The sequence below is a fragment of the Pungitius pungitius genome, chromosome 18 (assembly GCF_949316345.1).
Source record: "Pungitius pungitius chromosome 18, fPunPun2.1, whole genome shotgun sequence".
NCBI lineage: Eukaryota > Metazoa > Chordata > Actinopteri > Perciformes > Gasterosteidae > Pungitius > Pungitius pungitius.
In genome coordinates, this window is record NC_084917.1 from 1,337,428 (window position 1) to 1,350,072 (window position 12,645).

Sequence of the window (12,645 nt, forward strand, 5' to 3'; positions counted from 1 at the left end):
GTATTACGGTGGTCTGTCATTATCATTATCAAATAAAAATATATTCTTAAAAAGATTCACTACGTCAACATTGGTTTTATTTTGAAAGGTGTAAGCGGAAGTTCTCTGCTTGAAGATGGCGGACTTGACGATGGTGTCCACTCCGCTAGCTCAGCGACGGGGACAGCGCAGGAAGGACAGCAATGGGCCGCGGCAGATATTTACGCCCAAACAAATCCAACCACCGCTCAGCCGGTGGATAATCGATAGCTGCGGCGTGGTTTAATGCGGACACACGTCGTGTCCGTCCGGAGCCCTGAAGCTAAAGCTAAAGCGGTGGAGTTGAGCTAACTTAGGGAAGTTTTCCGGTGGAGTGCGGGGTGGTGGTGGTGGTGGTGGTGGTGGTGGAGGAGGGGGAGGTTAAAAGGGCCTGAACATGGAGGACTCCGGGTCGGCGCTGGAGAAGAACGTCGCCGACCTCACGGTCATGGACGTGTACGACATCGCCGCGGCGGTGGGCCAGGAGTTCGAGCGGATCATCGACCGGCACGGCTGCGAGGCGCCGTCCCGCCTGATGCCCAAAGTGGTGCGCGTGCTCGAGATCCTGGAGGTGATGGTGAGCCGCGGCCGCGGGAGCGCGGAGACCGACGAGCTGCGGCTGGAGCTGGACGCGCTGCGGCTGGAGAGGATGGAGAGGCTGGAGAAGGAGAAGAAGCACAGGAAGGTCTGTGTGTGCGTGATGAGAAGCGTCACTACCACTCTGTTGGGAAAATAAACAACACTATTAAAAGTACTCCTCTGCAAGTAAAGGTTCTGAATTGAAAATAGTTGAAAACAAGGGTTGTTCTCAGAAGAATGTGCTTGTAATGGAGTAGTTTTGTCTTCTGTCTTTAAAGACAAAGCAAAGAACCGTCCCATCGGATCGGGTGGAACCTGATTTGAACCTGACAGCCCATCAGAAGCTTGTCGCTGACTCAGAAACTCTTGACTCTGTCATGTGACTGTTTCCATTTAGTCATCAGAGTATATTTCAGGGCTGAGATGAATCAAAGTGTCCACTTGGTTCTTCTCCTTTCCCAGAGTCTCACTACAGTAGATGGAGTTGTGGACGTAGTTCAGACTCTCTGTGATCTCTTTAACGTTAAAGCAGTTTCACCCCTGAGATCAGAGGAGCTGTGCATCCTCCAACTCCCCCATCGGGTAGTTTGTGTGTGTCTGTGTCGGTTCATCGGTCCAACAATAAGAAATAAACCAACTAAGAGAGTCCAACTACTCCGGTTTTCTTTCATCAATGGAGTCTGGTGTCTTGGAGAAATCCAGGAATCACAGAAAAAAGGGCCTTAGCGCCCCGATAGAAAGTGACCTCAAAAGGAAGAGATGAAAATAACATTAGTTCTGTATGTAGCGCACATCAAAGCAGAACTTTACTTCTACTGTAGTGAATCACTCACACAGACACACAACATCAAACCTTGTTAAAGAGCAGATGGGCAACGCTCCCGATTCTCATGATCGACTCACTGCAGCATCTCAGCAACGTTTAGAGGAAACATCGCCTTTTTCCTACAAGCACCAAAATAATCCTAAAGAACACCAGGACATCATCTCCGAGGTCATCTGCATGAAGCCACACGTCCTCCACCCGATCAATGGCCTTATTGATTCGCTGTGTGTGTTCCAGGAGCTGGAGCTGGTGGAGGACGTGTGGAGAGGAGAAGCTCAGGACCTGCTCACTCAGATCGCTCTGCTGCAGGAGGAGAACAAAGGCCTCCTCACCAACTTCTCCAACAAAGACCCCATGAGTGAGGAGGACCTGCAGAGGCACGAGGGTGAGGGGCGCACACACACACACAAAGGAATCCTTCTCTAGTGGTCTCGTCTTTGTGGTGGTTTGACACAGAGGACACAGTCACACACACAGAAGACGCTGTGGACAGACCGGCCTCAGTGTGCAAGCACACCTCCTCCATACACACACACACACACTCTCCCATTAAGACTGGTTCCAGTGCACTCACGCTGCGCCCGCGGTCATGTCGGGGGTCAGCAGGTATGACGGAGAGGGAGAGGCAGGTGATGAAGAAGCTGAAGGAGGTGGTGGACAAGCAGAGGGACGAGATCCGGGCGAAGGACCGCGAGCTGGCGCTGAAGAACGAGGACGTGGAAGCAGTAAGGGACACATTAGCTGTTTGAATCGTTCATTTTCTCCCGTCTGTTCACACAATATTATATATAATGTATATATATTATATATAAAATTATTACTATATCAATATTTTTTATTCAACCGGCTATTTTCGCTTCCAGCTTCTCAAATGTGAATATTTGAATTTAAGGTGTAAAAGTAATTTCTTTCATTACCGTCCTCTCATACTGCATATTGTACGCCCCCCCCCCTCCCTTGGGTGGTGTCCCTGCAGCTCCAGCAGCAGCAGAGCCGCCTCATGAAGATCAACCACGACCTCCGCCATAAGATCTCCGTGGTGGAGGCTCAGGGGAAGGCGCTGATCGGGCAGAAGGTGGAGCTGGAGGCCGGAGCTCAGGCGCGGGGTCAGGAGGTCGGAGCCCTGCGGCAGGAAGTCGCACGCCTGAGGGAGCGGCTTCACGGAGACCTGCCGCCCCAGAACCCCGAGGACTCTCCCCTTCAGCCCCCCTCCCCTGCAGAGGTAACACCGGAACCATCAGCTGAGCCACATCTGGGTCGGAGTTTAGTCTGAAATTAGCTTCAAGTTTCCATTTTAATTAATTAATTAAATGTAATTAGATTGACCTAATGGCATTCTTTTGCAATGTACGTGCAGTGCATTGTGGGTAAATAGTCTGGTCTATTGTCAATTTTCTTTCTCTTTCTAAATCTTTCTGTCGTATTCAACCTTTTTGTTCCCGTACCACTCTCATCTCTGTAGACAGGAGACCATTAGCTTAGCTTAGCCCAGCTTAGCCTAGCTTAGCATAAAGACCTTTCTCTTTTCACCCAGCTACATAAAACGTTACATAACGTGTTGAATGATGAGCTTTAGAGCTGCTGGTTGACAGATATTGTGCTTTTGGACCGAGCCGGGGCTAGCTGTTTTTATGCTAAGCTAGGCTAACCTTCCTTGGAGTTTTCAATAGATTTGTTCTCTTGCATTTTCCAAACCAACCTAATAAAATGTCACCTGAGAAGCTGTGGAGCTTTGGGTGCGTAGCTGGAGACGTCTGTGAGAGGAGATAACAAAGCGCCTCTTGCTCCACCAGCGGGCCGATGCCGGGTCACACAGGCCACGCCCCTCTGAGCTGATGGTGGGCGGGTTTGAGTCCGCCTCGCCCCCCCTGCCTGGTTCCCTCAGCCCAGAGGGCCACGAGGATGAGGAGGAGGATGAGGAGGAGGAGGAGGAAGAGGCAGTGTTGCTTTGGGTAATACGGACGTGCTCGAGTTGCTGTGATTTAACGTGTAGAAACACAACGAGTCGACTAACCTCAGCGCCACCTCGCTAACCTCTCGACCCCCCCCGACGGCCCCGCCCCTAACCGCACGCTCCATGAACGCACCGCGGCGGGTCGGAAACGGGAAAGTCTAGCTGACACCGCACGACGTCTGGCAGACGTCTCTCAGGCGACCGGCTTGATCCGCGGGTTCGTCGGTGCCGGCCAATCAGATCGCTCCGAGCGTTCGCATCAGCGGCATCGGCCTCGGGAGACGAATGTTTGCGCATGCGTCCACGCAGCAGTTGGTGGCACTGAATCCGCGGTCAGCTGCCATCAAACTACTGAGGAGGAGGAGGAAGAAGACGACGAAGAAGAAGAAGAAGAGATGAGGTCATCAAAGGGATGTGAGGAGGGTTTAAGTCGTGTTGTAGAAGGCGAGCGGCGCCCCGTGTCTGACTTAGAGCTCCGTGTTTGCCACCAGGAGGCGATGTGCCATGACGACATGCCTGCTGTGTTCCAATATTTTACCAAGGTATCCTCACCTCCCTCCTCCCGCCTTCCTTCCTTCCTCCTTTCCTTCCTTCCTTCCTTTTTGATCTCGGTGCCCTCTGACGCGCTTGTCTCACCCGCAGGAGGCGCTGTGCGAGGAGGAGGCGGGAGGCCTGGACCCCAAGGACCCCAACCGGCCCCGGTTCACCCTGCAGGAGCTGCGGGACGTCCTCCACGAGAGGAACGAGCTCAAGGCCAAAGTGTTCCTGCTGCAGGAGGAGCTGTCCTACTACAAGAGGTGCTGGTGGCGTCCGCGCGGCGAGTGACGCTCGCTCAGCGCCGACCGTGACGACCAATCTGCTTGTTTCCTCACAGCGAAGAGACGGAGGACGACGCCGTCACTTCGTCCTCGTCTCCTTCCCCCGAGCCGAGGACTCGCCCCCGCTCTTCTGCCCAGCCGGAGTCGGGAATCAAACGCCTGTATGTTGACCCCCCCCCTCCGTCCCCCCCCCCGCCCCCCCTTTACCCTCTGCACGCCCCCCCCAAACCAAGCAGCTTTAAATATTCTAACTTCTATGAATTATTCCATGAGTTCTTTGAACAGAAGCATGTTAGGAGCAGTTTGGGTGGTGTCGCCTCCGTCAGGTGGCAGCCTCACACGGTTAATGATTAGCATGCTCCAGTCATGGGTCACATGACACACACACAATCACCACGGGACAAATCCAGCTGTACTGAACCGACGCAGGACTTTTTTGTTTAATGGGTGTTTTACATGAGAGGTCAAAGGTTGATGTGCCCCCCCCCCTCCATTCTCTACACCTCCTCCTCTATCTGTGCTTGTGTGTCTTTTACCTTTTGTGTACCAGGATCTTCACAGCCATTATGCCGATGGTGGCAGCTGGTTTGATCCCAGACGATCCCACTTTACAGCCAATCAGACGTCTCATGTCACCTGTACGAGTCTTTCTTTGATCGGCTTGCCCCCCCCCCCCCCCCCCCTGACCCCCCCATGCATGTGCCAGCTTGTTGAGCCTTTCATTTACCCAGCTTTGTAGTATTCTGATTGGCTGGTTGTGGGGTTGTCTGAATCAGCCAGTCAGACTTAACATGTAGTCTGTGCCCCCCCCCCCCCCCACCACTGACCAAAGGGACGTCATGTCCTTTCTAAAATAACTGTTTTAATTTACAAACTAAAGTGGTTCAACAACTTCTAGCAGGCGATGAATTCTTCATATTTAAATCTAATAATCATTCAATCTGATAAATAACAAGAATAACGCGCTTCTCTGCACATGCACACACACGCACACACACACACACACACACACACATACACACACACACTAACCCCTCCGTCCCCTCTGCTCCTCTTTCAGGTTTAGTTTCTTCTCGCGGGACAAGCAGCGGGGCTCGCCGCGCGGCGGGCAGTCGGAGGGCGCCGTGTATACAGAGGAGGCTCAGGAGGCCCTGCAGCACATGTAAGGGGGTGGGGGGGGGGGCTACGGGACTCTTTTAGAGCCCCCCCCCCCCCTCCCTAAAGGTAGAGAAACCCACCTGACTGCAACCGGCGCAAAAAGAGAACTTCATTAGAACAGTGGGGAGTCCTTCAGAGTAACAAACTGGGAGGAGGAGGTGATGGAGGAGGGGGGGATGGAGGAGGATGTGATGAAGGAGGGGGGGATGGAGGAGGAGGTGATGGAGGAGGATGTGATGGAGGGGGGGGTGATGGAGGAGGATGTGATGGAGAAGGTGATGGGGGGGGTGATGGAGGGACACTGACGCTGTTCATAGGTTCATTGTAAGTTTCTCCTCCTTCAAACCACTTCAAAGGTCTCGCTGTAAGATTTAAAGGAAGAAAGACATTTTTATTTATTTATCATCTTGTAAAAATGTGGAAGCTCACGTCTAACTTCTAGAAACTGAAAAACAAACGCATACAAACAAAAAGGGTTTGAACGGATACAAATAAAAAAATACTCGTATAACTATATAATTATGTCAAATGTCCTGTTTTCACAAGCAGGATTTTAATAATAATAAATAATCCGAATACCTTCCTGCATTTCCCCATAAAGGCTTTGTTTGTAATTCTGAATATCAAGTTGATAATATTAAGTAAAGTTATGATGTTGTTTCATATGTTTAAGAAGCTGAGATATCTGTGAGATAATGTCAGTAAACTAATAACATTTAGATTTTTAGGAATAATCCTATTTAGCAACATGTCATATTTCTGGCTTAGTAACTCATGTTTAAAAATATATATTTACTAGGTTTTAACTAGATTTCTTTGAATTGATTTTTAATAATGCAGCTGATAATTACGCGTCATGAGTCGTTTAAGGCCTTTTCTGTGGTTGAAATGGGCTTCAATGAGTAAATGTGAGCAATAGAAGCTGTGTGAGAATCACTGTGTTAAAAAACAAAAGCACATCACACCATCCCGGCTCCTCTGAAGGCAGCTTGTAGTTTGTGAAGCTGCTTTAATCCCTTCACGACGTTCTTCTGTCCAGGATGAAACCGGGACATTAAAGTAAATGTGATTGCAAAGTATAGTTTATTACATAATATATATATTATATTTCAAGAGGGAGGTTGATCAAACCTTGCTAAAAATAAAGCCAGTTTTCTGAATGTTCAGTTTTCTCTGACGGCTACTTTTGAATCTGAGAGGATGGAGGAACACGACCTGGAGATGTGTTTAATGGCCCTTTTATCTTTGATATCATTGTGTATTTATGTATATTTAAAGTCACTGTGAGATGAGATCAGGAGGTCAAAAGGGATCTGGACATTTTAAACATGAAGAAGTTAAAAAGGGAAACTGGTCAAAATGAAACTCGTCTCTTCCCAATTGGAATCCAAATGTTTATTTAAGGGCTTTCTCTTCTAAGTCTGTTTTCTGTTTGAGGATTCTCAGCTGAACTTAAATACAAATACTTGTGTTTACATGTTAATGCATATGTGTATTAATGTATATATGGATGTATGAGTGTGTACATATGTATTTATACTCATACACACTAACATACAGCGTTTATACGTATGAATTTGAAGAAAAGAATCGACTTTTGTGCTCATTGAAAACTTGTAATAGTTTATTTTAACAGCAGAACAATTGAGACTTCTCTTCCTGTTACTTGCATATCACATCTTTATTCAGCGCTACAGCACAGATCAGCGCTCCGTTCTGAGAATGAAAAGGAATGTGAAACCTTTCACAGGTGGAACCGGACGCTTGGGTCGGGGGGGGGGGAAAGTCAGCTGGCTGAATGCTATTTGAAAACCAGCAAAACAATCCTGAAGTATTTGGGCTTTTATTTAAAGTCCCGTTCATGATTCTTTTGAACACTTTCATGGAAAACGTGTAGAACCTGAGCAGCTACAGAGATGATGTGACCTTTCAAATCCTGCTTTTTATGCATAATTGTGATTCAATGTAATGAAAGAGAATGATGCTTAAATACTTCAACATTTTGGGGAATACGCTTCTTTCTGAGCCTTGATGAGAAAGGTCGATACGCTGATGAATCTGAAGCTGCAGCTACAGGAAGTAGTTAGCTTAGCTTAGCGTAAAGGCTGCCAACCAAGGGGACTGCTAGCATTGGGCAGAGTGAAAATCCCCCAAAATGAACCGTATAACAAGATCGGGTAGATTTCTTCAGGCTACAATTCATGGAAACCCTATTTGGAAAGAAAGCAAATGCTAAAATATAAAATACAAAAGGACCTGCAGGCAGGTTCAGAGGTTTGAATACTTGCACATGGAACAGTAGCAACAATATTTAGTGTATAAAACCTGCAGAGATGTACAGAGTTCACCAAAGACGCGGCTCATTCACTACGTGAGCCGTTCCCAGCAGGCGCTTTGAACCGTTTAGTTGGACTTTGTTAAAGGAAGCGTTTGACTCGAGACCATTAGCTTAGCTTAGCACAAAGACTGGAAACGGGGGGAAACCGCTAGCCGACAGCCTCCTAAGAGAACACAATGAGCTAGTCGAGTTTGTTGGGAAGCGTTTAAGAGGCGGCTCATGCTAATTTCAGCTAGGCTACAAGCTATGCTAAGCTAAAGAAGCCTTTGTGTTGCATCGTGCACGTGTTGCTTTGAACACAAGGCTGGAACCCTTTTATTATTTGGTCATTTGGGATTTTTTTTTTTAAAGTGTAAAACTTTACAACCGCTCATAGAACGTTTTCTTCTTTCGCCATAAATCAGCCAGATGACATGAAATAAAGAATTACGCTAAAATTAAATTTACGATTTAAATGTGTAAAAAAAAAAAAAAATGGAAATTTAGATCTGGGCTACTCTAAAGGCCATTTTGCAGATTGATTAGCTTTGATATTTAAATACGTGTATGAAAAAAAACACACCATAAATATATTTACACAGTGCAGCATTAAGTGTGTAGAGATTAAAAGGAGGTTTAATGACTTATTAGTAGATATGTACCTAATAAATGTTCATATACTGCAGCTATCTGACAACTTTAAATGTTACAAAAATACAATATTGTTAAAAAAAACGTCCTTGTTTGTATTTGACTCGTTAATCCTCAGAGTGTTTTCAACATGAATCCTCGTGGTCATGTGATCAAAACCCAAAACATGAACCACGACTCTGGTGAACCGTTTGTGTCACAGATTATATTCATAATTTGCATCTCATAGTTCTCGCTGATCCCTCCAGAAAAAGGGAGGGGACAGAGGGCGGGGCCCCCGGGGGCCGCGTTAGTATTGCTGAGCTCTGACCGCCTATTAGGGAAAAAAACACACACAAAGCGACCCGCTGGAGGAGCATCGGACGCACAAAATGTGCTCCCAAACACCCACATGGAGAACAAGTCCCCCGTCGGGGGGGGGGGGGGGGGGGTCAGTGCTTGAGCCACGGGTGGGCGGCGATGGAAGCCTTACTGCGGTCGCCGTAGTCGTAGAGCAGCTCCTCGCCCTCGTCCACGCGGCGCGAGGCCACGAGCACCAGGTGGGGCACGCCGTCGATGTCGTGCACTTTGGTTTGGCAGTTCCCGTTCTTGCTGTGGTTGATGAGGCGGCCCTTCCGCTCGCTCTCCCTCGTGGCGTCCACGCTGTCGAGGTCGAAGAAGACAAGGGGGTCAGTACTCGGGGCGGGGAAAAAAAAACAACCTTCGTTTAGTCTCCAAAACAACTGAACAATAAACAATAAGGAAGGGGGTCGTACCAGTACGTCTTGCCCAGGTACTGAAAGTAGTACATGTAGCAGCCGGTGGCGGGGTCCTCGGCGTACTCAGCCTCGCGGGTTTTGGCGTCGGTGATCTGCAGCAGGTCTCCGTGGTACTCCACCACGTACTCGCCCTTCTGGAAACAGCGCGTGGCGAACACCGCTCTGCCCTTTCCTTCTATGTGCTGCACCTGGAAATGAATAAACGATGCATTTGTACACTATGAGGAGTTTTGAGGACCAGAGATGCAAACAATAATACATTTAAAAAAAAAAACAGTTGCCATTGATTGTATTTCGTAATCATTCCGTTTCCACCTCAACTTCCTGTTACGTAATCCGTCTTAATTAAAGCCTGATACATGGAGGACACATGATATGATTCCCTGGTGCTCAATGGGATTTATCCTGCGATCACTTAAATCGTCCCTCTTACTCTCGGAGGGAGTTCAGTGCCTCTGATTGAATTTGCATGACAGAGGCAGTGAAGCACTGCGAGGGGGCGGAGCCACGTGTTAATCCCGTCAATCACCTGGCCTTTAATTCAAGTGCTCAAATTAGTCAAAAGCCAACCAAAGCATTTTGAAGAAGGATCCTTGGTACCTCCATCCCTTCTTCTATTCCCTTTGTGATGAGGTCGTCGATGAGCTTCTTTTCTTCACACTGGGACACAACAGACACACAATAGGACGTTAACGACCACACAGGTTGGATTTGAATCAGCCACACAGGAAATGACGACAATGGAGGTTTCACACGAGCAGAGACGAAAACAGTTGGGAAGGTTTTTTGTCAAGATACGATCATCAACACCACACACAGCTGAGCAGTGGCTGATTGCGCAACACATATATATTAATATTGATGAAGTTGGAGGGAGATGACCTAATCATTAGCTTATTTGTAATTTGTAAATTACTTTGGAGGAGCAAAATGTGCCGTCAGTCAGAATCTCAGGTGATAACGAAAGACTTGAGCAGTGTGTTAGAAGACATTCAGGCCACAGACATCAGGATAGTGGACTCCATGATCAAGCTGTCCAATACAAACATCTACTGACCTTGAGCTCCGTTTGACTCTTTCTCGAGCTTCGTCTTATTGGATAGTAGTCGGTTACTTTCCGGTTCTGGGAGTTTTTCCCGCCTGCACTGAAGTGGAAAGAAAAACAACAAACGTGATTAAGAATCCCTCACATGGTCCTTTGATCGCCTCCGTTAAATCAATAAAAAAAAAATGAACTTACATTCTCAGGGTAGACTTCTTTTCTTTGACCTTTCGGCAGCGGCCTCGGCGCTGGCGGCTTTGCAGAGCGATGATGCTGCTGCTGCTGCTTTTGTTGTTGTTGTTGTTGTCGTTGGCAACGTGGAGGGGAGCGGGAGACGAGCTGGTACCCGTTTGCAGGGGGAGTTCGGCGGGGGAACCGGAGCAGGTCTGAGCGCGGGGGAGCGGTGCCCCTGACCTGCGGGGTGAACACTGGCCGTTGCTGCTCTCCATCTCGGGGTGACGGGTCTCCGATGCTTTCGGCGCCGTGCTGGTGGCGTCCGTTCTCCGGCCTCGGGGAGGGAAAACAAGGTGGTTGGTCCCGTTGCTGGCTCGCCGCTCGCTTTTACGCAAACCTCCCGAAACACTGAAATATATACGGTTGACACAACCATAGAGGCGGAGCTTTACTCACCATCTCCCTGCCCGGGGGCGTCGTGTGGCTGGAAGCACGCTGGAGAGCGCCGCCCCTCCTGGGTGAGCTTGATTTCATCATGAGCGGGGGAGATGGACCTGGGGCCGCTCAGCGGAGCGACTGAGTGGCTGCTGCATACGACGGGCTGTGAATGCAGAGACTTACTGCCAAACGATCCTGTGATCCTGCATTGAGCAGCACGAATACCTCTAAAACGTCATCATTTGCTGATAGCAACGGGAATATCAATAGAGGCCTGAAAGATTTGTTTCATCAAAATGTTCGCTGACATTTAGTTGTATCGGCTCTCGATCACGCGGACCAAAACAACTTTTGAGTTTGCGCAGAAGGCGTTTTGTTTGCAGAAAGTTTTGTTTATGCAAAACTGAGAAAGACAGAAAGACAAACCCCACTGAAGCAAAGCAGCGGTGAACAGACGTGAGAATAGTCTGTAGAAACGTTCCTGTAGCTCTGCAATGTGGGTTTTTCACATAAAAGGAACACAGTACTTGGATGTCCTGTACATTGCTGGTGTGGGCGGGGCCCTGGGGCGGGGCAGAGGGGGGGGGGGGGCATGCTTGCTGCACACTCCCACATCATCTCCCCATCAGTCCCTTTAAATCCACAGGCCTACCGGCTCATCACCTACTGCTCAAATCCACGCAATCAACAGCTGCACCTCTCAACCCGCTGCAAAGAACAAAAAGAACCCCCCCCCCCACGTGTTTCTCTGGGGTCACGTGATGCCGCAGATCACGTTTATGTCCTCAGAATGTCACGCGCGTGTAATGATGAGCTAATGTTAGCTCTTTTGTAGCTCCTGTAACAAACTTACAGTGAAAAAAAACTGTCAAATTTGACGAAGTTAACGTTATAATAAATTTGAAAAAAAAACGCTGGTCTCGTTCTCAGTGAAAGTAGCGTTAACAATGCGCTAAATCTCGCTTTTCCTCCCCGGTGGAGCCCCCCAACAAAATAAAACTTACCCCGTTCATGTCCGGCTTGTTCCGTGGCTCTCTCTCTCTCTCCCTCGGTGTCTCTATGTCTCTCTCTCTCTCTCTCTCTCTCTCTCGTTCATTCACGGGGACAGAATACAGCCGGTCGGGGAGATTAACCTCGGCTCCCCTCGTACGGCAGTGACCTTACGGCCCCCTCCCGCGGCGGATGATGGCCCTTTTTTTTATTGATGTTGTTTCACGGCCAGCAGCTCAACCGATGCAGCCTCCACAGCTCCTTTCCGCCATGTTTTCTTCCCGTTGATGAGGGGGGCGGGACATGTCGCCCCCTGCAGGCCGATGGGAACATTGCGTGTTTTTATCTGTATTAGTATTTGCACGTTATTGATGTGCTTCGACTTCACTTCAAAGTATTTCCATTTACGACATACGAGAGACACATGTTTTTACTCGCGTACTGTTATTTTCTGCTTGTATTGATGATTGAGATGATAATAATAATGCAAAATGTGAGCTGCGTGTTAACCAGCGTTAGAGTGATGAAAACGTTCATTCAAGGCAGTAAATATGATGTATATTGTGAGAGACACGCATAAACGTGAATAAACCAGACAATTGACTTTTTTTTTAAAATATTAATACGAGTTCAATTTTACTTTTGCAGTGTAATGCAGTTATGGTGTGGTTGGTCCAAGCAATGCTGCTGTAATGTCTCTATGGCATAAATGTATTAGAAATGTATCAAAAATAGAAAAATTGGAATGTATTATGAGTTTTACGGCAATTCTCTCTCTCTTATTTAAAAAATGAACAATACATTTTCATTTAAAAAAACAATTAGACGTTATGATGTTTTCATGTTGAATTTGTAAAGTAACTAGCTGTCAAATAGATGTAGTGGAGGAAAACGTACGAATATATATCATGTAAAATGGGCC

The 12,645-nt window shown here is 47.9% G+C and overlaps 2 protein-coding genes across 9 annotated transcripts; one reads left to right on the forward strand and one right to left on the reverse strand.

The window, feature by feature from the left end:
- The first annotated feature begins 98 nt into the window (after window positions 1-98).
- On the forward strand, window positions 99-6,828 carry rilpl1 (Rab interacting lysosomal protein-like 1). Of its 8 annotated transcripts, none has more exons than XM_037484337.2 (10): window positions 99-703; window positions 1,661-1,808; window positions 2,027-2,148; window positions 2,400-2,645; window positions 3,217-3,375; window positions 3,869-3,919; window positions 4,020-4,174; window positions 4,252-4,356; window positions 4,746-4,833; window positions 5,256-5,374. In XM_037484337.2, exons 1-10 carry the CDS (start codon window positions 416-418, stop codon window positions 5,259-5,261), a joined length of 1,368 nt encoding a protein of 455 aa, XP_037340234.2. In that variant the 5' UTR covers window positions 99-415; the 3' UTR covers window positions 5,262-5,374. The 8 variants fall into 8 exon arrangements, with proteins under 8 accessions (XP_037340234.2, XP_037340233.2, XP_062414934.1 ...); XM_062558954.1 differs by having other exon boundaries at window positions 104-703; window positions 2,030-2,148; XM_037484336.2 differs by lacking the exon at window positions 4,746-4,833 and having other exon boundaries at window positions 100-703; window positions 5,256-6,828.
- A 131-nt stretch (window positions 6,829-6,959) lies between these two features.
- On the reverse strand, window positions 6,960-12,237 carry kmt5aa (lysine methyltransferase 5Aa). The gene is made up of 7 exons (XM_037484344.2): window positions 11,738-12,237; window positions 10,752-10,896; window positions 10,320-10,629; window positions 10,137-10,224; window positions 9,680-9,739; window positions 9,077-9,267; window positions 6,960-8,963 (listed from the first exon to the last, which is right to left on the reverse strand). The coding sequence occupies exons 1-7, from the start codon at window positions 11,744-11,746 to the stop codon at window positions 8,753-8,755; spliced, it is 1,014 nt and encodes a 337-aa protein (XP_037340241.2). The 5' UTR covers window positions 11,747-12,237; the 3' UTR covers window positions 6,960-8,752.
- Window positions 12,238-12,645: the final 408 nt, after the last annotated feature.

Coding starts and splice junctions, on each gene's coding strand:
- rilpl1 (XM_037484336.2), top strand. CDS start 416: ATGGAGGACTCCGGGTCGGCGCTGGAGAAGAACGTCGCCGACCTCACG. Junction 1,809..2,026: donor GGACCTGCAGAGGCACGAGG/GTGAGGGGCGCA, acceptor GTCGGGGGTCAG/CAGGTATGACGGAGAGGGAG. Junction 4,175..4,251: donor GAGCTGTCCTACTACAAGAG/GTGCTGGTGGCG, acceptor GTTTCCTCACAG/CGAAGAGACGGAGGACGACG.
- kmt5aa (XM_037484344.2), bottom strand. Junction 10,225..10,319: donor AAGAAGTCTACCCTGAGAAT/GTAAGTTCATTT, acceptor TTTCCACTTCAG/TGCAGGCGGGAAAAACTCCC. Junction 8,964..9,076: donor TACCTGGGCAAGACGTACTG/GTACGACCCCCT, acceptor CGACCTCGACAG/CGTGGACGCCACGAGGGAGA.